Consider the following 21,049-nt stretch of genomic DNA (forward strand, 5'->3'; position numbering starts at 1 on the left):
TGGCGGCGGCCAATCGGCGGCGCAGCCGCTGCGCCCGGCGCAGGAACCGCGGGCGGAGCGGGACCCGCGGAACCCGCTCGACCGGGGGCGGCCGGAGCCCTGAGGTCTGTTTGGCCCGACACCCCGTGCTCGAGCCCTGGGAGCCGCTTCTGGGCAGGTTTCCCCGGGGAGCGGCCTCCAACTCACGGCGAGCCCCAAAAACGGGGTGGAAACCAGCAAACCCCCCAAAATGGGACGTAAACCAGCAAACCCCCCAAAATGGGACGTAAACCAGCAAACCCCCCAAAATGGGACGTAAACCAGCAGTCATGGATTAACGTGAAAGGATGTAAAAGAGAAAATACATTATTAACGTTACAGAAGTCGTATTTCCCCAGGTTTCCCGTAACACTCGCATGTGGATTCCAGAAATTCTTGCATAAACTAAGGTCATCTGTTCCTGAACGCTAAAACAATTAGTTGTACGATCCAAACCAGAAGAAAATCCCAAACCGAACATCTCATTTGATTCACTCAAGAAAATCGGTAGTAAATGTTTTCTCCATACCCTGCAGCCCAGACCAGACACAAGTTGCCAAGGCAAAGCATTAACTGGAAAGGAGAATTGCAGGTCAATGCCTGGAAATATCTGAATATCTGGAGAAGAGGGAATAATGTGTCCCCTGCTCCAAAAATGTTTGGCATGGAAAAGAACTGCGGTGCAGCGGGAGATGAGAACACGCTGGGCAGGACAAAACAGCTCACCCTGGTGGAGCCAACTCCGCGCTCTTCCTGCTCAAATGCACCACTTAAAAGTAATTGTTACTAAAAAATAATAACACAACCATTTTCTGTATATCATAAGAGTATTCATTTTATGTATTTTAAATATTTATATAAAATGGCTACAAAATTCAGGAATATTTATCCATAAATTTTACCCCAAAATACTTAATATAATAACAAAAGTGTTTCTCTTTACATTTTTAAATCAAGGAACTATTCCATATTTTAGAAAACCAAGGGTTACTCATAAGTGCCGCAAGTAAAACAAGAAATGCCAATGCCAGGCCCTTAGCAAGACTCCGGGAATATGGTTCTCCTGAAAGAAAAAAAATAAACACATAAGAGCTAAAGTTTAGTTTAGACAACAACCCAAAATATATAGATTAAAGTATATGCAAAGCCTGAATCAAATAATGGAGCAGAAAGCAAGGGCTATGATGCTTCGTACTTATGAAACTCCATACTTCATATAACTTCAGTCCCAAAGCTCTGCAGATCACAAACACGGGCAGTTGCCTCTGTCCATGCAGCTCTGGGAACAGAGCCCAAGCGGCACCCTGAAATTCCACAAGAGTCTCCCACAAAACATCCACCACACTTTTACACAGAGGAAATTTAAAAATTAACTGTTTTACGAATCTGGCAGATTTTTACTGGAACTCACATGGGCTGACTGAAAAAACATACGGGCAAAGTGAGAAACAAAGTCTCCCACCACCCTTCAAGGGCACTGAAAATACTACAATAACACTAGAAAATGGAAACAGAACAGTATCATAAAGTGACTTAACTCTTCTCCCTCCAAACTCTACAGAGGAGTGAAAAAAGAACCTCTCTCTGTCAAAAACCTATTCACAAAATGTCAATCTTAGCCACAAAGTACACCTAGTCATTTTTTTTCCACTAGTCTAAGTAAGAAATTGATGCATTGTCAATGAAAAAATTAATGCATTTTTGGACCATGCTTTCTAACAGAGAAATTTTAATTCCCTCCTACAAAGCGTTCTTTCAGACTAAACTCCACACGTGTCATTACATTTCAAAGCAATAAGGCCAGTTCACAGCATTCCACACTGCTTATTATTACTTTTACCTGTGTAAAACCGTGTCAATGGATAAAAAAGTTGTGGCCAGCACACATCGTTTCGATTGCAGTCAAATTCTGTATAATTAATCTGAAATCTGAAGGAAGAAAAAAAACAAACACAGGTTAATTAACTACGGTACCAGAACACCTGCACAAATGGAACAAAAAAAAGAGTGAAAAGGTGTCCAGATTACAGGAAAAAAATAAAAAAAACAACTAAACCACAAACTTCCCATTACTCTCCTACGACTTTTTTCTTTAATAAAATCAGTGTCCCTAAAATAAAATTGATCACTTTAATAAAATCTGTGTCCCTATCAGAGCTGCTAATAAATCTTTGACCCAGGCCTTCTTGGTGTGCACTCCACCAAACCCAAGTAACCTTTTGCTCAACGCTGCATCTGGTTAACTCAATGTCAAATATCAATGCTTTTAAAAATTACCTCGTCATTGGAACAGGCGGCTGAGCTGGCACTTTGATAAACTGAACAGAAGCGGTGATGGGAAGAAAGCTGATGCTGTTTTCACAGATAAGCCCACACTGGAATTGCCATATGACAGTTGAGTAACTGTAAGAATACACATTATTATAGCTTGAGGGCTGTAAATGGAAATTTAGAGCCTAAACATAACCATGAAAGGAGAAAATTCACAGTATTTAGGAGGTGGTTGATGATCTCTGGATTTTCAACACCATGTGCAGGAAGGGAACTTGTAAAGCCTGGAAATGAGGTAAAATAGAGCAGAGTGCCATGTGGTTTGGATTAATTTAGGAAAAAGTGTTTGCAAAATGAAAATGTCCTATTTTGGGAAAGGAAAAAGCATTCACCACAGCTCGCAAGAAGAGGCCAGAACACAACACAATGTTGTCTCTTCCACCACGTGACAAGAAATTACAACATTCTTCTGATCAGATGCCCTGTGTATGTGTACTACTGGCAGCATCATAGATTTTCTTTCACATTTCAGTGGAGTAGAAAGATTATCTACTGCTAACCATTCATAGTTTTGTTATTATTTTAATTTCAGAGGGAGAAAGGCAAACCTAGTTGTGATCAAAGGAATTTGGGCTGCACATGCAAATAGAAAAGACATGAAAACTTAGAAATAACAGTAACATTTTTGTTTGTAAAATTTAATCTGGGTATGTTAGGTAAGCAAAATGAAACATTCATTTGTCAGATCGCCAGAGACACAACTGTCTACCTGATCTGCACAGCGAGGATCTCTTGCTGGGGAACCCCTTGTATGGCGCCCACATCAGCAAAGATGATGCGAATATTCAGATTTGCAGGAATATCTGGACAAATGCCATTAAAGTTTCTAGTGCTCACATTCGTATCAGAATCAAATGGATCAAGACCTATGGAAGAGAACGGAGTTATTTAAATTGAAATATTATGGAAAAGATAACATTTTACGTGATTATTGTCATAGTCCAGTGAAATGCTTCCAACACAGGAATACAGTAAAAAATGCTCATAAAGAAAAGGAGCACTTTATCAACAGTATCTGTATACATACTGAGCTATATGTGTGTGTGTACACATATATGGATGGATCCAGACATACAGATCAGTATCTTTAGGCATCTGAAATTACAGTTTGGTTTTATTTTGAGATGCTCTATTGATTGTATGGGCATATTTAGACCCTAAACAACACCACAAACCTCACTTACGTATAATTTCCACCCAGTCATTTAAATCACTGTAATTTGAATTGTCCCTCTTTCCGACGTGAGTGGCTTGTATTAACGAATTCAATTTCTCTGTTACGTTTCTTCTGCAAAATAAGAATGTGAGATTATGCAAAAAGTCAATCTGCACTGTCTACTGCTCTGGGTCCCAATATTATTATGTCATAAGGTCGGTTTCCTCTGAGAGACACTATCACTCAACACAAACTAACAAACTCTTGAGTTATCTGTTGAAGGGAAGAAATGGCAAACATTCCACCCCAGCATAATCCTCCTTCAAATACAGAGAGATCTGAGCGAAACCATTATTATAATTTCCCTGATAGGAGGCACTTGGAGAGAATCATGTTATAAGCAACAAAGGAGATGCAGAGAAAACCAATTCTATCTACATAGCTCACCTTAAAAAGCTGCAGTCTTCATTAATAGCAACTTCTAGAACGCACCCAGAGAGTGAATCCAATCCGAATAAAACTGGTGTATAAGTTGCTGACGTACATAAACCCTTGCCGGCTATGAAATGAAAACATCTTACTCGAGCTTTCTTCTATCAACTTTCAGTTTTATGAAAAAATATCAAACATTAGAACGCAAAACACCAAGCGGTATAATTCAAATACACATACAAGCCAATTCAACGTATATTTTCCAGTAAAGCATTGGGGGCTTACTCATTGAAGTTTGAACAAAGACTAGGGTATAGTCTAGAAGAGCAAAAATACAAGATTTGGCAGAGATTCTTAACTAAAATACCTTAAAAAAAAGACATTTTAGCATTACTGCAGTTGAAGTTGCAGCCTCACAAGCCAGTACCTGGCTGCCAAATGTTTAGGCTTCCAAAAGTCTCAGAAGCATTTATATTTGCAGCTCTCACTGGATTTCCAACTTGATAACCTAAACACAGAAGGGAAAACAGTGAACATTGTATAAGAATCAATAAGCATTAGCATTGTTTTAATAATAAATGTCACCAGTCTCAAAGTAAACGAGCAGACATTGCCATTACAGCAGGAATACTCTCACTTTAAATAATCAATATCTATACAACAAAAGCTTGAAAACCAATCACTGCTATTCAGTTGGCAGTGCACTAAGACAGAATGGTGGGGACCAGCAACATAAAGAATTATAAAAGGGATATAAAACATCACCACTGATAATCTGTACAGTGCAGATTTCTTTCTTTTCACTTTTAAGAGAGAAACCAAGATATTAATACCTGGATTTCCCAATGGTTCTGCTGCATTAGTACCCTCTGAATTTAGAAATCTGGCCGTGAATCTCTGTGTCAGTATTTCTGGTAAAAGACAAAAAAAACTAACTTTACTTTGAAATAAGTAAATTAGCAAAAAGTATGTTCTATATAGGACACAAACTTCCATCCTTCATTAGTGAAAGAAGATTCAAAATAGTACAAATTGATGGTAATCAGCCCCACAAATTTTCTTTCCAGAGTCCAGGGGAAATTGTTTATAAGAAGTATTAGGAAATGAGAGATTCCATCACAGCATTTCCATGCTGAATTAAAACATAAAATAAAATAATCTTAAAAGAAATTTCCTTATACCTCCATCACACAAACTTCCGAGGAAGACTGTGACATTTATTTGCTCTATGTTCTTGTCTTTCCAAATGAATGTATAATGCTCTGCAAAAGTTACATTTTGACACAGAAGCTCAGCGGCAGGAAGGCTTTCTGGGGAAGAAAAAAAAAAAGCTATAATGAAAAGCACTGTTAATTAGAAAGCTACATTACTGTAGCTGAAAAAGAACACATTCAAGAACTGTAGCAAAACTCTGGAAATGATAACATTTATCTTTTTGAGAATTTCTTTTACTGTTTAAGTCCCATCTTAAGAGGACGGTGCGACAGTACAAGCCCCTGGCTTATCAATACTTTAACACTGGTGGATCCAGGCCCTTTTGTAGCTAAACCTCTCCCGAAGAACCCAGCGCTGGACTTTTCCATCACCAGTTGACGCTCTTCTCTGGACTCAGGACTCTGTCTACATTGATCTCATCCCTCCCAGGGAGCCACCGCTGCCCAGAAAAACACATTAGCTTGGATTCCATTAGTTCCACTTGTGTTGCATTACCCTCCTGCTGGCTGGGAACCACTGTTCTACAGCAAACAACTGCTCTATTGGCTGAAAAAGGCCCTTAAAAAACACAAGAGCTTACAAAACAGACAGATACATCTGCTTACAGTCTGCCCATCCCACTTACAAGTTCATCACAGAGATGTTTTTAAAGCATTCTTTATACCTTTATTTCTTGACCAACTTTAAATGCAGTTGGTGTAAATTAAACCAGTAAGCAAAACAGTTTCCCTTTTGAGCATCAGATAGCATAAAAGATCCCTCCTAAGAATTGCAGCAGGTAAACATGGTAGGCATCAAAATAATCAATTTCTTATGTAGTCCAGGTTATGTAAGAAACTTATTTGTTAAATGAGAGACCTACCACTTTCAGTGATGAATTTGCCCGTGTCAGCGACAGTCCTATAGATGACATTTTGTTGAATGAAGTCTGAGAATAAAAACCAAAAACTGCAGTAATTCTGACTAATAAGAGAGACAGACACCCACAATGCAATCCTTGTTGTTATTAAATTGGTAAAGAACCAATCAGTTTATGCGTTTTGAGAGCATAGTTAGTTATCTCCGGGTCTGACAAAGATAATATAGACAAAATTAGACAATTACGTAGTATAAAATAATATTCATGCTGCTAATCAGATTATCTCAAACTTCAGAAGGACACTTTATAAGTATATGCTTTTGTCATGCACGTAATGTAATTCTAAAATGATGATACTGCACCCTCTTGACAGAAAAAGGGCTCTGCAGCAGCCTGAAAATAGAAAGTGGGAGAGATGCTGTTGTGAGGTGTGTAGCCACAAGTCAGATAAATGGGAAACAAAGGCTGATCCCTCTATTTCTTATCTCCTAAATCCTGGGAAATAGTGGGACACTTGCAAGAAGGACATCAGAAAGAGGAATTGAACATCCCCAAACGCAGAACTACAGTCACCAGAAAACAAAGATCCTACTTGTGTTACAGCTACTATGTCAACAGCCCTCAGGTTTGTTCTGTTCCAGCAGCTCTGAGAATCACACCTGGTGTTCCCGTCAGGGTTTACGCAGCGTACCTCCAGTGCCCGTGTTTATCCTCACGTCGTGGGGCAGCCCGTCCTTGTAAGACGCTCGATCGGAAAGACATTTGGCATCAAAGTTCTGGAGATAGGCGACAGGGGCGTTTCCAACGCACTGACCAGCCAAGGATTGCTGCAGGTAGTTCAACAGAAATATGCTGGACCCTTTTCTAGTCCCTTGCTTCTCATCTTAAGACTATTTATTAGTGAAATCCTGCAAGTATGTACTACAGCCACACGACACTTTGACAAACAAGTGATCAGCGTCATCCTAACTTGTCAATAATTATAACCAATAAGTCTCTCTTAAATGCAAAAGGAATTTGAAAAAAGTAGAACCAGATGGCTAAGATTCAAAGGGGAAACCAACTGTAGTGCTCAGTAATACAGCAGGCAAACCAAAAAATACAGAAATATGATAAGCCATAAACTATTGATCAGGATGCCAAGCTTGCTTTTACTTCTTAAAATAATTTAATTACCATTTGGGGGGATATGCAGGGGGACCTGGAAGGATAATGTTTACTTTTAATAATGATTTTGTGCTTTTTTTTTTTACGGTGAAAAATATATTCCACCACCTCACAATACCAAGTTGCAGAATCTGGTTACAAAGCCACAAGGAGTGTGGTATATGGAGAATATCAAACAAACCAAGAAGAACCAAGAGCTCCTAAACATGAAGTGATTACCTGGGGAATGGTAAAATACTCATTTTCTTCTGTCATAATTGGATCTCCTTGTCTGTAACCAGTGAAGAGTTTCCCGGGAGAAGTTTGTAAAGGGATCTTAAATGAAGGAACTCTAGGTGTAGAACTGCAAATAAATTTTAAAATTAGACAATTCTTTGCCCTCTACCTTACACAATTATACATTTGCTTTCATGTCCCATGTTCTCGTATAGAACCAATGACATTTCTCCGTTTAAAGTTCCCACCCTAAATTCCAATTTCAAAATAACTTTCATTATAAAAATAGGTTATATTTTTGTCAGCACGTCTAATGTACACGTCGAGAAAATAAATTTCCTTAAGACTTACGTAGAGCCATGATAAAAGTAGCCAAGAAACGGTGTATTGTTAAGAGAAGACTGTACACAGAGGAAGGGAAACCAATCAGGGGTATATTCCATTGACTGAGAAGAGCACAGCTGATCGAAAGGTGGGTTTACATCCCCACCAAACACGCCGGTGAAACATGATCCATTGAATAGCTGCTTCAAGTCTGGTGTACATTCCTGAAAGGGAAAAGAATGGTCAATTTTTAGCACAGTAATTGCAATACCACAGGCACCACAGCCATACTGACAGGTAAATCACACCCATTTTGTAGAGAAAGGTCATATTTACTATTAGAAACACTGGAGAATCCAAACAAGCCACCTAGTCCCATCGAGTCTAAAGCATTCAGTACCTCTCCCTCCAGACAACAGAAAGAGGCTACACATTTTGAAAACACTTCATCAAATTTTAATATGAAACAAGTACCTGATCACAGCAACAGCGAACATCACACGCTCCAGCTGTCAAGTCACAAGGACAAGAGCCCAAGGGCTGAAACACCTGGTTTGGGATGACAGTTGCATTTTCTGTAAAAGAATTAAAAAAAAAAAAGAAGATAAAATCATATTAAATGGACTGGAACCCAAATAAATAGACCATGCGCATTGCAGTTTATTCTGACTGTGTACAAAACATTTGTTAAATTCCATTAATGATTTTTCAGTATCTCTTATTGCTGCCCAAGTCCCAATTTGTTGGTTGGTTGGTTGGTTTGGTTTGGTTTTTATATAGAGAGGAAAAAAAACACCCAAAATGCCATTTCTTCTTTAGCATATCTGAACACTTACCCGACACATTTCCTGTAAAGGAAGAGTTGGCATATATTTCAGCTTGAATCAGGAGATGCGCCAACATCACTGAATCACGACAAGCTAAAACCTGAAGCGTTTCCACCACGCAGAGAGGTGCCGCGCAGCAGTCAGTGGCGTTGGGCAAACACAACTGCAGGTTTTGAGTCGAGCTTACAGTCACTTTGGAAACGTTCTGAAAAAATGCAAAATAAAGTTTGACAGCTTTGACGGCTCATTTTAATTTGCTCTTATTTATACGACTCATCAGCTTCTGAAAGAGAAGTCTGAGTGCCACTGTGCTTTGTCAGAGCTAAAATGCAACGACATTCATCCTGTATAAAATCAGACGTTTGTTGAGCGTGGAATGACAAAGGGTCTGCAACAGAGAAATGCAGTGAGGATATGAACTGTACACAGAATTAAAATTTTAAGGCACACACATAGGTTAAGTTACCTCAGAAATCACATGCAAATTCGAAAGAAAATAACAAATACTGAAAAGTGAATTTCAGTTTTTACAGCTGCCTTCAGTTGGAAAGAGTTGATAAAACCCCCAAGGAATTATGTATAACATAACACTGAAGGCAAGTCTAATAAATATTGATGTTCCGGAGTTTGTGCTGTGTAAAACCACTACATTTTTATTTCTACTAACATCTTACATTAATATCTTACTAGCATTTCATTAGCCCTTACTATATGACAGTTCAGTCCCTCCCATTTTGAAGAACCAGTATTTTACATACCACACCAGGTGTTACATTCAAATTCCAGGCACCAGCTCTTGTACTTCCACTGCAATTTGCAAGTTGCAATCTTCCTATATAAAAATAAAAATTTAAAAAGTATTCCACTGTCACTGAGAAAAAGACTAGGAAATTAGGTACATATAAACCCCTCTGGTGCCTTTAAGCAGGCATCCCCTCAAGCCCGGCTGACAAGGACTGAACAGGGGACTAAGGGAAGGGAAAGAGTGTTCTTACCTGTCTCTTCATCTACAGAACTTAAAATTACAGAAAAATTAACTCCTGAAGAATTTCCGTGAAAAAATGAATTCACTCTGGGCCCTGACATATGGATAAATGAAGGCCGAAAGACTAGAAGAAAAAGAAACAAGTCTTAACACACAATGAAAAAGGTAACATCCGTAAGACATATTTAGGTCTTACACTTGGGCTAGATTCTTATCTTCCTATACTTTAAATTGTCATAAATAGCACAAAAATATCTCATTATACAGGTCAATATTTACATTCTCACAAAATGCCAGAGCAGTGTGTTCACCATAGCTTTCTGTACTTCAAATTTACATTTGTTAAGATTTTCAGTAAACACGGGAACTAAGGCAGGAGTCTGCAGCACTTACTGGGCTATGCAGACACCACCCAGGCCAGGCAACAACATATTTAGCACTTCTTGCTGACTTCAGCTCTCACACTTCAGTTTCTTGCAGCCACAAAGGGCATCAGGATGATCCACAACCTGTGATCCCGTAATCACAGACAGTGTCCTCAGCATTTGGACATAGTTTCAAGTTCAGGGCTCCCATTAGGAGCTTCACTCGAGTTTCCTTCACAGACTTCACCAAGGTCTAAAGGTTCAAAATAAGCTGCTCCACCTTTGCCCACGACCTCCTAGTCCCTGGGGACCCCTCGGGGTCTCCATGGCCTCCCCTCACGCCCACCCGGGCAAGCCCCACCACTAGTCAGTCAGGGAAGGTCCCGCCGCAAACCGGCCCCCTCTTCCCCTCACCCCCGGCCACCCTTCCCTCAGCAGCCCCCCCAGGAGGCTGCCGTTCACCGCGGCCCCTGACGCTCTGCACCCACCGGGGTCCCAGGCCGGCTGCCCGGAGCAGGGTGCCGCCAACAGCAGCAGCGCCCGGAGGAACGCGGCCGCCATGGCGCCTAAGGAGCCGGCGGTTCCCGCCCAGCCGCCATCTTGCGGCGGCAGCGCCGTGTTATGGCAACAGGTCACCATGGCAACGGGAGAGGGCGGGAAGCGCTGCCGGCGCCGCCTCACTGCACACAGGCCGCGTCCCCAACAGCCACACTTCTATACAGTAAAACCGCGGCTCGCCCTTAAAAATATCCGTTATTACTGTAGCAATATTTAACCACGTTTGAAAAAGAAGAGGTTTTATTACAAAAGTTTTATACAAAGGAAATTATAAATACAGCCTTCAAAGAAAATAGAGTATCAAGAAATGACACAGAATTCCTGTATACACATTGAGGAAAAAAAAATATATTTTTCTACATAGGAAGCAATTGCTGTCCATTTTACTTTGAGGAGACATCAGTTACTTGCAACAGGTTAAGACACCAAATGATACAGCTACCTTTTGAAAGCAGATTTGTTGTTTGTTTGTTTAAACCAAAGACATGTACCTGAGTACACAGCATACCCTCATTTCTGACACAAAACACACCAAACCCTTCCTTCTTACTTGTCAAATGCCACACATAAAACCAGAGTAAAAAAAAAAAGTGTGACTACTGTCATATTACACACAATTAATGTTTTGTTTTCCAGTTTTAAAATACAACCTGAAAGACTAACCAGCATTAACTAGACTGCATTTACTGAAGCTGCTTTAAACAAAGGGGCGGCTTTTTGTTCACAAAATGAACAGAGATCCGACTGAGAAAGAAATACCACAAAGACAGTACAGTCAAAGGAATATGCAGGGGAATTAGCATCTTAAAAAAAGGGTTCTAAGCCATCTTGAAAATCTTGCTCATTTATTTTGAAATTGATGCTGTCCCAGCCCAAAACTTGCTAGCAAAAGCTGGCAAGAAGTTCAAGTCCCTGAATAAAAGAGTGTTAAGATTCTGATCCTACACACCAGAAATTGCTGTTCTTACCTTTATACAAAAAAGAATCAGAGCTTTCTTGTCTTTGAAAATACTTTGGAGGTGTGAAAGTCACATTGGCTAGAATAGCTTCTATTTCACAGGGTCTGTCTGTCTGTCTGTAAACTTCTGGTTCCTCTCAGAATATTTAAAACAGTACAGGTTACATGGTAATACAGTGATTTGTTACTTAAAGAGCTGCGTAGAAAACATATGATTTCAATATCTATCCCTTAAGAAACAAGTAGTAACACTGCACACAGTTCTTTCATATCCAGTTAATAGTGCCATCAATTTCTTACGTATATTCCATTTCATGGAATTACTGGAAGAGGCAATGATGTATTTACATAATGTTGTTACACAGCTAACTTTAATTTCTTCTTCTTAGCTTTCATAACAGGCGGCAATGATATTTTGAAAGCAGTCCTGAAACAACATAAAAAAGGAACTGTCAGATCCACGGAACACATCTCCACACCCATCCCTAAGACAAGAAAAAGAAACACTTACTCGCATGTGCTACAAATAGGACTGAAGTTGCAGAATACTGGAAAATAAAAGAATTTGCTTTCAGTAAAACGGTTCATTTGAATGTAAGGAATCAGACTCTTAAGTATTTATAAGCTTACTTGACAAGCACACAGAGCACACGTAACCAATTTCAATAAGATTTCGATGACAGAAGCATGCGGCTCTGTAGTCAACATGAATGGGAGGTGGGAGGACAAGCTGTGATCTTTGCTCTTGATCAGGGAGAAATACCCACTGCAAGAACAGAGAAAAATATATTTTGCAAATTGGAATGGTCCTGCTGTATTGCCTTGTCAACAAAGTCAGTAAGATTTCGCATCTGACACAGGAAAAACACTGAAGTGGTTTTTAAATGACTTACCAACAAATACTGCAGAAGGGATGGCATGTGGAGCACCTTCAAATATATACCACCCGTAATGTCACAAGCCTGGAAAGTGGAGAGCAGGATCAGATTGTTATGATTTATGAGATTAACAGGGTATTTAAAATATCCACATACTGCTCAAGGACTGCATGTTGGAACTGTCAGATTCACTGAACAGATTTCCACACCCACTCTTGAAACAACAGAGAGAGCTTAGGAACACGTCAAACCATATAGCACGAAGAATCTATGAATTAGGATAAACGCAAATAATAGGATGTCTGTACCTGTTGTAGAAGACCCGAGTCAGACTCCAAGACACAGGCATCAATCAAAACACTCTGCAAGAATAAAGATGACATGCACAAAAAACAAATTCAGCTAGGGCTAATGTAACCTCCGTGTTATTGTCACGATCTGTTTCCGCTATAAATACACTCCACATACAAATGCACAAGCTTCTACAGCAGAAGGACCATGACAGCCTTAGGGAAGCTCTTTGACTTTATCAGAACACAAATCCAGCCTCCAGTATGTCCCTTCTAACACATGGTAAAAAAAGAAGTACCATCAAATGTACCTCATACACGTTAGCTGTAAGGAGGGACAAAAGGCTACTATCGGTACTTCCACGGTAACCTTTCATTAGTCTAGTAAACTACGATATGGATTGTTCTGGTTTATTTTTTAAACTTGGTTACCACTTTTTCCCCTGGCCATGACAGGCTTCATTTCAAGGAGCCTTTAACTAGATCATAATAAGAGAAATGGACAGTTTTGTTATCTTTGCACATTAATAAAAGATAATATATATAACAATGAAATGACAGCTTCACCTGCTTCTGTGCTGCAAAGATCACATTCATGAAATTCATATATTGCAATGCACTGTCTTCTGCAGCTTTTATGACCTAAAGAAAGCAATTCAAACTTGTTAGCTTATATAATATCACTGGATTGCAGGACTGAAAGAAAACTGACAGCAGAAGTTCTTACCAAAATCCTTGATTTTATTTCTTGATTGGCTAAGTATTGAAAAGAAAAAGAAATGTATTAGTATGTTGCACCTACCTCTGGAAAAGGAAAACCAAAACTGAGTAAGAAATTCAAGTATTGTCAGAGCCCTTTGGAGGAGGATTTGTGCATCAGGTGACTTTCCAAAAGTTCCTCTCAGCCATCCGATGTTGTACAGATTCCAGTTTCAGCTTTACTTGTTTCACTTGCATTCAATAGAAAATTACACTACAAGAGCGGACTAATGATCAAGTCATCACCCAGACCCAACTTCAAATGATGGGGATAAACCTGTACCTATTAGAGCAAATTTTGGAAATGGGGATGTGTCAATGCCTATTTGACTGTATGGACATATGCACTTATATCTGTTATTCTGATTCAAATATTTATGTTAAGTATTTAAAACAGGAGAAGAGGCGTTACCTTTTACCTCTTTGCTCATCCTGTTGATATCTGTGTCAGTTGACATTAAGGAATCTACATCTATTCTTGGAAATAACACCAGCATCCATACCACGTATTCACCACCTCAGCCAACACACATTTCAGTGACTCACGGTTATTAGGCAAACATTTCAGTTTTGACTATTATTATAAAACAAGAACAGTAAAACCTATATTGAAGCATAATTAATATTATAAGAAACAGTCTTAAAAATACATAAAGGCTTTGAAGACTCTACGATCAGAAGGATACAACAAAGAGCTTTAGCAAGTGATCCTGCTAACTGAGTTTCTGTTTGCTGGCCCTTCATTTCAGCTGCAACACAAGAAAAGTTGGAGAAGTTACTTTTATATATAAAACCAGTTCCTAAAACTGACAATACCAAATGCTACAAGTTTGATCTTTGGCAAACAGTATTAATGCAGAGGCCTGAAATGTCAGGTACAGGGTGTTTCAAAAAGACGGACCCAATTTCAAAGCAGTGTATTGCACAATTGCAACATGTTGCAATTATACAAAAATTTACAAACGGTTTAACGAGTTATCAAGCGTTAAGAATTTGAAACTCTATGCCCTGCCCTTTCCAGTGGTAAGAGCTTCATTCACGGACAGTTTGTGGTTGCAGAGATACAGTGATTTCAAATTGGGTCCATTTTTTTGAAGCACCCTGTGTAATATACTTATCTACTTTACATATATTAAAATTCACATAATCAAAATAAAGGGCATTCTTACAACTCCTTGACATAAAAGTGTTTTGCAATTCTGTATATTAGGCATAGAATTTTATTTTCCTTACTTTTTGTCATGAGATCTTTAATCTCTTCTGCAATTGCATCATTTATTGCTGTTAACAATTCATATTTTCCATCCCTGCTGCCAGAGCAATTAGATTCCATGGAACTCCCACCATCTCCGAAGAGATCAGCAACAGCCCAGCGCTTCCCAGGGTACAAGAAACGGCTGAAACAGAGAAAATTTTTTAAAGTATTTGTGTTTTGTCTCTAAAAAATACCATAAACTAATCAGCTGTAGACACCAATACTCTGAAGTATAATTTCAAATAATTTTAATACTTTAGACATAGAAAAGCAGGCAATCTTCAAACCCAAAATGGAGTAAAATCCAGATTCACCTCCCCCCTTTCAAGATGTGTTTTGAGAGAACTGGCAAATAGGCACCACACTTGCACTTAGCAGTAAATCCTGACTCACTAATATCTGGGTATAAATATCCCCCAAACAGGACACTTTTGTCACTTGCATCATCCTACTTGTCACATCTCTCCCATCCTCTCTCTCCATATATTTTTAAGTAAAACTCTGCTTAAACCTCCTTTTTATCTTATAAGCCTTTTCATTTATTTGTATAAGTCACATTACTTCTTTCCCACACAGTTTTAGTTAATTGCTGTTCTTAAGACAACGATATCTAATGCATTTTAAATCTGGTATCAATTATATACTTCAAGAAAAAAATCAGAAGACAGGTACAGGAAGGTACACTTTAAACTTGTACACTGATAAGAAGCAACTACACCTTTCTTGTGTGTGACTGGCTATGACAGCCAGCTTGTTGTTACGATTCATAAGTAAGTGTGAATTTCCCAGTACCATCACGGCATCGATGCATTTTGATAGGGTGAACTGTTGGGAAAAGAAAAAGAAGTAGACACAGCACAGTAACATTTACAGTTAAGAAATGTATAAGTTTCTCAGTGCTGAAAGTTCTTCCTAAGGGGAAGTGATCGTCCCCCTGTATTGGGCACCAAGGAGGCCAAACCTTGAACACTGGGTTCAGTTTCGGGCCCCTCATGACAAGGACTTTGAGGTGCTGGAGTGAGTTAAGAGAAGGGAACAGAGCTGGTGAGGGGCTGGAGCACAAGTGTGATGGAGCGGCTGAGGGACCTGGGGGGTTCAGCTGGAGAACAGGAGCTGAGGGGAGACCTTCTGATCTCTGAACTGCCTGAAAGGAGCTTGGAGCCAGGGGGGTCGGGCTCTGCTCCCCAGGAACAAGCGCCAGGAGCAGAGGAAACGGCCTCAAGTTGCACCAGGGGAGGCTGAGGTTGGATCTGGGAACAATTTCTTCCCCAAAGGGCTGTGGGGCATTGGAACAGGCTGCCCAGGGCAGTGCTGGAGTCACCACCCCTGGAGGGCTGGACAGACGGACATGAGGTTCTCAGGGACGTGGGTTAGAGGTAAACTTGACAGTGTTGGGTTAATGGTTGGACCTGATGATCTTTAAGGTCTTTCCCAACCAAAATGATTCTATGATTTAGAAAAAAACTTTGAAAAATACACAACACTGGGTTGCTATTTTTAAAAGTGTATTCCAATATCTGTTATCTCTGTTTTAGTAGACAATATTTTGGACATAGCTTGGAAGACTAGTCTCATTTGTTCCCTACTCACTAAGATATTTATTCAAGAAATTATTTCCGTCGGAAATCACCAGTAGCAGCACCAACCCCCACAGATGTACCTCAGCTTCTCCCAGCGCCTTCTTCCCCCACCAGATCGGGTTGGTGTCAATGACCACGACCAGCAGGCTCAGCTCATCATCTGAAAAAGCGACAAGGCGGCAGCGTCACCCCGAGCTCGCCTCAGGGTCCCCGGGGAGCTCAGCGGAGCCGCAGCCGCGGCGGGAACACGGGGAACCGGGCACCACGGAGCAGCGCGGCCCCGCGCGGGCCTGGCGGAGCTTCGTTCCGGAGGCTCCGGGGCCGTACGCCACACGGAGCCCGGCGGCTGAGCCACGCCAGGCCCCGGCAGCCGCTCCCGCCGCCCCGCTCCCGGGTCCCGCCGCCTCACCCGCACTCATCGCGGCGGCCGCGGCTGCCGGCACCTGGAGATGACGCCACCGTGGCGTCATCCAAACGGGCCGCGTCACGTCCAGCCGGGGCGGGGAGCGGAGCGGCCATGAGCACGGACGGTAACGGGAGCGGGGCCGGGCGGGAGGGGCAGCGCGGGCCGGGCCTGACGCGCCCCCCGTTCCCTTACAGACCTGATCGAGACCTTCAGGGCGCAGCTGAGGAACGACCCCGATGTGGCCTCGGCCGTGGCCGCCATCCGCGCGCTGCTGGGCTTCCTCAAGCAGGACCGAGGTGGGTCCGGGTCCCCCCGCAGCCCCGGGCGGGTCCCCCGGGTCTCCCCTGACCGGGCTCCTCCGCCTCTCCCCGCAGGGGAGACCATCCAGGGGCTGAGGAGCAGCCTGCGGGCCGCCATCGACACGCTGTCGCGGGTGGACTCGTCGGTGGCCGTGTCCTCGGGCGGGGAGCTCTTCCTGCGCTTCATCAGCCTCACGTCCCTCGAGTACTCGGTAAGGGCGCCGTGCCCGGGGCGGCACCGCTGCGGGAACCTCCCGCCGCACAGCGGAGCTCTCGGTGTCTTGCAGGATTACTCCAAGTGCAAAGAAATCATGATCGAGCGCGGGGAGATCTTCCTCACCAAAGTGTCCCTCTCGAGGAACAAAATCGCCAAGCTGTGTCATCCTTTCATCAGAGACGGGGCTGTAAGTGGCCGAGGCCGGGGCGCTCTGGTCCGGCTGCTCTGCTCCTCCTGCAAGGGAAAAGCACAAGGGGAGGAGGGGGAAGCTCATTAAAACTCACAGCGGTGTTTTCTGATGGTGGCTTCTGCGAGTGCATGGATATAATATCACTTAGCACTTTATTTTATTAAGATTTTCCCCTCTCCCTACTTCAGTTTCTGTGCAATCCAACTTTAACCTGTGATTTACTTCTAAGAGGTACTGAGGAGTCACAGCTTCGGGTTACCATTTAAACTACTAGATCATCTGGAATATTGTGTCCAGTTCTGGGCCCCTCAGTTCCAGCAGGACAGGGAACTGCTGGAGAGGGTCCAGCGTAGAGCAACAAAGATGATTAAGGGGGTGGAGCATCTCCCTTATGAAGAAAGGCTGAGGGAGCTGGGTCTCTTTAGTTTGGAGAAGAGGAGACTAAGGGGGAACCTTATTAATGTTTATAAATATATAAAGGGTGAGTGCCATGAGGATGGAGCCAGGCTCTTCTCAGTGGCAAACAGTGATAGGACAAGGGGTAATGGGATCAAGCTGGAACACAAGAGGTTCCACTTAAATTTGAGAAGAAACTTCTTCTCAGTAAGGGTGACAGACACTGGAACAGGCTGCCCGGGGAAGTTGTGGAGTCTCCTTCTCTGCAGACATTCAAAACCCGCCTGGACATGTTCCTGTGCGACCTCACCTGGGCGTTCCTGCTCCAGCAGGGGGATTGGACTGGATGATCTTCTGAGGTCCCTTCCAATCCCAAACATACTGTGATACTGTGATCATCACCCCTTGGCAGCAGCGCACAGCGTGGTTTGCTAATCTATGACTTATAGAACACGAGTGACATTAGGTTATTTAACATTGATGGGCAGCTGCGTGAAGTAGAAGCCATGACATCATTCGCAATTAAGTAAAGGTTTCCCAGAGCTCAGCAAAAGAGTAATGCCTGGCTATTATTTTTTTGACAGCGAATATTGACACATGCCTACTCAAGAGTGGTCCTCAGAGTGTTAGAAGCAGCTGTGGAGTCAAAGAAGCGATTCAGTGTTTATGTTACTGAATCACAGCCAGATCAAGCAGGGCAAGTACTCATTCATTTGCGTTTTGTCTCGGTTAACAGGGTAAGGTACAGCTAGCATCAAATCTGTCGTACCATGCTAGGCTTGTTTGCAACATTTTAAATGGTAATCCTCACTAATAATATCACATTATTCTGGACAAATGAAAATAAAACAAACAAACAACAGTACTGGCAAGTAACTTCTATTAACAGTGTTAGGTAGGTTTTCCTCAAAGGTTTACAAAGTTTCAATCAGTGCCAGGTAACCTCTGTTTCCCTTGGGAGAAAACTGATAATCAGTATTATCTTAAACATAGCAAAGTAAACCATTTAGCTAACAATGTCTGAGGATGCCAAATAAAACATGTTACTGATGGCAAGAGAGCAAGCTTTCCCTCTTCAGAGCAAACACTGTTGTGCAGGGGAAGCACTAAATCCTACATATGGGATAATACACGTTAACAAGTTTTTCACTAGAATCAAGGATGACCAGTAAAGTGAAGTACATACTTCACTAAAATAACTTCTGGCAATGCACCCTGTGCTTTATTACTTGTTTCTTACACCCTGTTGATGAAAAAGCTCAGACAATTTAGTTATCTGTCATCTTAATAATAGTTCACTGACTCATCTTTGTGTAGCTGTAATTCCTGGCAGCTAAAACAAACTGACTTGACTTTTGTTGGGTTTGTTGTAACCCGTTTGTTTCCATTTCTGCACAATAACTTCTTTTATATTAGAGCATACATAACAAAAACTACAAGCAAGGGAACATGGGCAGTTATGGGTTTCAGTCTTTCTGATAATACATTCCTAGCACTCACCTTAAAGAAAATACATTTAAGCTTCAATTTTTTTTTTAATAGGCAAAAAATGGCAAAGGCCTTGAGGAAGCTGAACATTCCTGTGACCGTGATTCTGGATGCTGCAGTTGGGTAAGTCTGCTCATTACATCTTAACATCACCACACTTTCATTTTGACTGTATGTTTCCCTAGAAGCTTGTTCAAACGACAGAGTTTATTAACCTAGTTTGTCATAGTGGTCAAAGAGGCTAAACAAGTTACACCTTTAGGTCCACGATTAGGAGAACGCGCCTGCTACAGAACAAGTATTTGCTGTTTGCACATTAGAATGAAAAATGGAGTCAGACCTAAGCGTGGAACTTGGGAATATGTCATTAATTAAATAAAGAAATAAAAACCTGAGGTGCCACACAAAAAGGCTATTTTTTTTTCTAAATTGCATACATGATGTCATTTGGGGGTTTCTTAAGGTATTTGCTGAAACTAGTTCAGAAAAGTGGCAGACTGTTTGAACTACTGATTTCTGTTCTGTTCAGTATGTCATTTGTTACATTACCCAGCAAGACTTGGATTTTTTTCCCCCTTTGAACAGCTACATTATGGAGAAAGTGGACCTGGTGTTAGTTGGTGCTGAAGGCGTAGTTGAAAGCGGAGGCATTATTAACAAGGTAATAGGTAGTGAGTTTGTTACATCATTCTGTGAACTCTAAACCTTTAAAGTTTGGTTTCTATGACTAATTCAAGGCTTTCTGAAAAAACTTTTCTATTTGGACGTTATCCAGTAAACAGCTATTTATTGCTGGAAACTGAGCAGTATTCTGTCACGCTAGCACTGAGCCTGCATGTTGTTTTCCATCTGTCTCCACAGATTGGCACTAATCAAATCGCTGTGTGTGCCAAAGCTCAGAATAAGCCATTTTATGTAGTAGCAGAAAGTTTCAAGTTTGTACGACTTTTCCCTCTAAATCAGCAGGACGTCCCAGATAAGTTTAAGGTAAGAGAAATTCAAATTATTTCTTAGCCAGCTAAGATGCACACTTAGGTATCTATGAACAATTTTCATCTAAGCATGTCTTCATTTATCTGGGTCTCTCTACCATCATTTACTTTACATAATACAGATTTGCTCCATGTTACAGTCACACGTCGAACAGCCATAATTTGTCATAACACAAACACATCATTTCTAAAGCTCTTTTGGGGCACAGGAGCAGCTGAGGGCAAGAAGCAGTTAAATCAACACCCTTCCGAACTACAGGTTGTACTTTATAAAGATAAAACAGCTGAGACCAGGGCGGCACGAGCCTCACTTTAAAGTAATTGACTTTTTTCAGTTTTACCACAAACATCTGCTCTGGACTGTAGTGCTGCTCTTGCCCAAAAGCCGTTTTCACTTGCAGTTTTGTAATAACTAATGGTCTCCCTTTCCTTCTAGTACAAAGCAGACACTCTGAAAACAAGTCAGAATCTAACAGAGGAGCATCCCTGGATTGACTACACATCACCGTCGCTAATTACGTTGCTTTTTACAGACCTGGGTGTATTAACTCCATCAGCTGTCAGTGACGAACTTATTAAACTCTATCTGTAACACAGGACTCAGCCTACAGGATGTATCATCTTCAGCGACTACCACAGTTGTAACAACTTGCAAGGTGATACAAGTTATATGGACGTGGTAAGACAACATTATAGGGATTAACGTAATTATCACTCTTCTTGAGTTTTTAAAGCAAAATGTTACGTATGGATGGACCACTGTTAAAGAAAAAAAATCCCCAAATGACTACAGCTTCTAAAGACCTAAAATAAATTATTTTAAAGATGGGTGGAGCATTTTTATATTGTAAAATAAAATACCTTATGCTGTATGAAACTCATCCTGAA

At 41.3% G+C, this 21,049-nt stretch overlaps 3 protein-coding genes across 4 annotated transcripts; 1 reads left to right on the top strand and 2 right to left on the bottom strand.

Annotated features, from left to right (window-relative positions):
* Nucleotides 1-837: 837 nt before the first annotated feature.
* Nucleotides 838-10,519, bottom strand: TCTN2 (tectonic family member 2). The gene is made up of 18 exons (XM_082066183.1): nucleotides 10,384-10,519; nucleotides 9,541-9,654; nucleotides 9,304-9,377; nucleotides 8,555-8,750; nucleotides 8,193-8,293; nucleotides 7,746-7,942; nucleotides 7,398-7,521; nucleotides 6,703-6,838; nucleotides 6,015-6,080; nucleotides 5,119-5,247; nucleotides 4,771-4,848; nucleotides 4,365-4,445; nucleotides 3,953-4,064; nucleotides 3,534-3,637; nucleotides 3,059-3,215; nucleotides 2,296-2,421; nucleotides 1,859-1,947; nucleotides 838-1,081 (listed from the first exon to the last, which is right to left on the bottom strand). Exons 1-18 carry the CDS (start codon nucleotides 10,454-10,456, stop codon nucleotides 966-968), a joined length of 2,073 nt encoding a protein of 690 aa, XP_081922309.1. The 5' UTR covers nucleotides 10,457-10,519; the 3' UTR covers nucleotides 838-965.
* A 152-nt stretch (nucleotides 10,520-10,671) lies between these two features.
* Nucleotides 10,672-16,631, bottom strand: GTF2H3 (general transcription factor IIH subunit 3). Of its 2 annotated transcripts, none has more exons than XM_082066354.1 (13): nucleotides 16,583-16,631; nucleotides 16,254-16,333; nucleotides 15,312-15,418; nucleotides 14,572-14,735; nucleotides 14,025-14,087; nucleotides 13,751-13,780; nucleotides 13,307-13,335; nucleotides 13,147-13,221; nucleotides 12,598-12,651; nucleotides 12,305-12,373; nucleotides 12,042-12,177; nucleotides 11,923-11,959; nucleotides 10,672-11,838 (listed from the first exon to the last, which is right to left on the bottom strand). In XM_082066354.1, exons 1-13 carry the CDS (start codon nucleotides 16,590-16,592, stop codon nucleotides 11,769-11,771), a joined length of 924 nt encoding a protein of 307 aa, XP_081922480.1. In that variant the 5' UTR covers nucleotides 16,593-16,631; the 3' UTR covers nucleotides 10,672-11,768. The 2 variants fall into 2 exon arrangements, with proteins under 2 accessions (XP_081922480.1, XP_081922481.1); XM_082066355.1 differs by lacking the exon at nucleotides 16,583-16,631 and adding an exon at nucleotides 16,500-16,520.
* Nucleotides 16,632-16,650: 19 nt separating this feature from the next.
* EIF2B1 (eukaryotic translation initiation factor 2B subunit alpha) lies at nucleotides 16,651-21,042 on the top strand. Its single transcript, XM_082066358.1, has 9 exons — nucleotides 16,651-16,703; nucleotides 16,774-16,875; nucleotides 16,954-17,090; nucleotides 17,166-17,282; nucleotides 18,266-18,378; nucleotides 19,224-19,292; nucleotides 19,755-19,830; nucleotides 20,031-20,156; nucleotides 20,598-21,042. Exons 1-9 carry the CDS (start codon nucleotides 16,691-16,693, stop codon nucleotides 20,751-20,753), a joined length of 909 nt encoding a protein of 302 aa, XP_081922484.1. The 5' UTR covers nucleotides 16,651-16,690; the 3' UTR covers nucleotides 20,754-21,042.
* Nucleotides 21,043-21,049: the final 7 nt, after the last annotated feature.

The sequence above is a fragment of the Streptopelia decaocto genome, assembly GCF_964273445.1.
Source record: "Streptopelia decaocto genome assembly, chromosome: 15".
NCBI lineage: Eukaryota > Metazoa > Chordata > Aves > Columbiformes > Columbidae > Streptopelia > Streptopelia decaocto.

Coding starts and splice junctions, on each gene's coding strand:
- TCTN2 (XM_082066183.1), bottom strand. CDS start 10,456: ATGGCGGCCGCGTTCCTCCGGGCGCTGCTGCTGTTGGCGGCACCCTGC. Junction 9,378..9,540: donor TTCTGTAGATGAAGAGACAG/GTAAGAACACTC, acceptor ATTTTTATATAG/GAAGATTGCAACTTGCAAAT. Junction 7,522..7,745: donor TACTTTTATCATGGCTCTAC/GTAAGTCTTAAG, acceptor ATTTATTTGCAG/TTCTACACCTAGAGTTCCTT.
- GTF2H3 (XM_082066354.1), bottom strand. Junction 13,222..13,306: donor AAATAAAATCAAGGATTTTG/GTAAGAACTTCT, acceptor TGCTTTCTTTAG/GTCATAAAAGCTGCAGAAGA. Junction 11,960..12,041: donor GTGCTCTGTGTGCTTGTCAA/GTAAGCTTATAA, acceptor TTTATTTTCCAG/TATTCTGCAACTTCAGTCCT.
- EIF2B1 (XM_082066358.1), top strand. Junction 17,091..17,165: donor TCACGTCCCTCGAGTACTCG/GTAAGGGCGCCG, acceptor GGTGTCTTGCAG/GATTACTCCAAGTGCAAAGA. Junction 20,157..20,597: donor ACGTCCCAGATAAGTTTAAG/GTAAGAGAAATT, acceptor CTTTCCTTCTAG/TACAAAGCAGACACTCTGAA.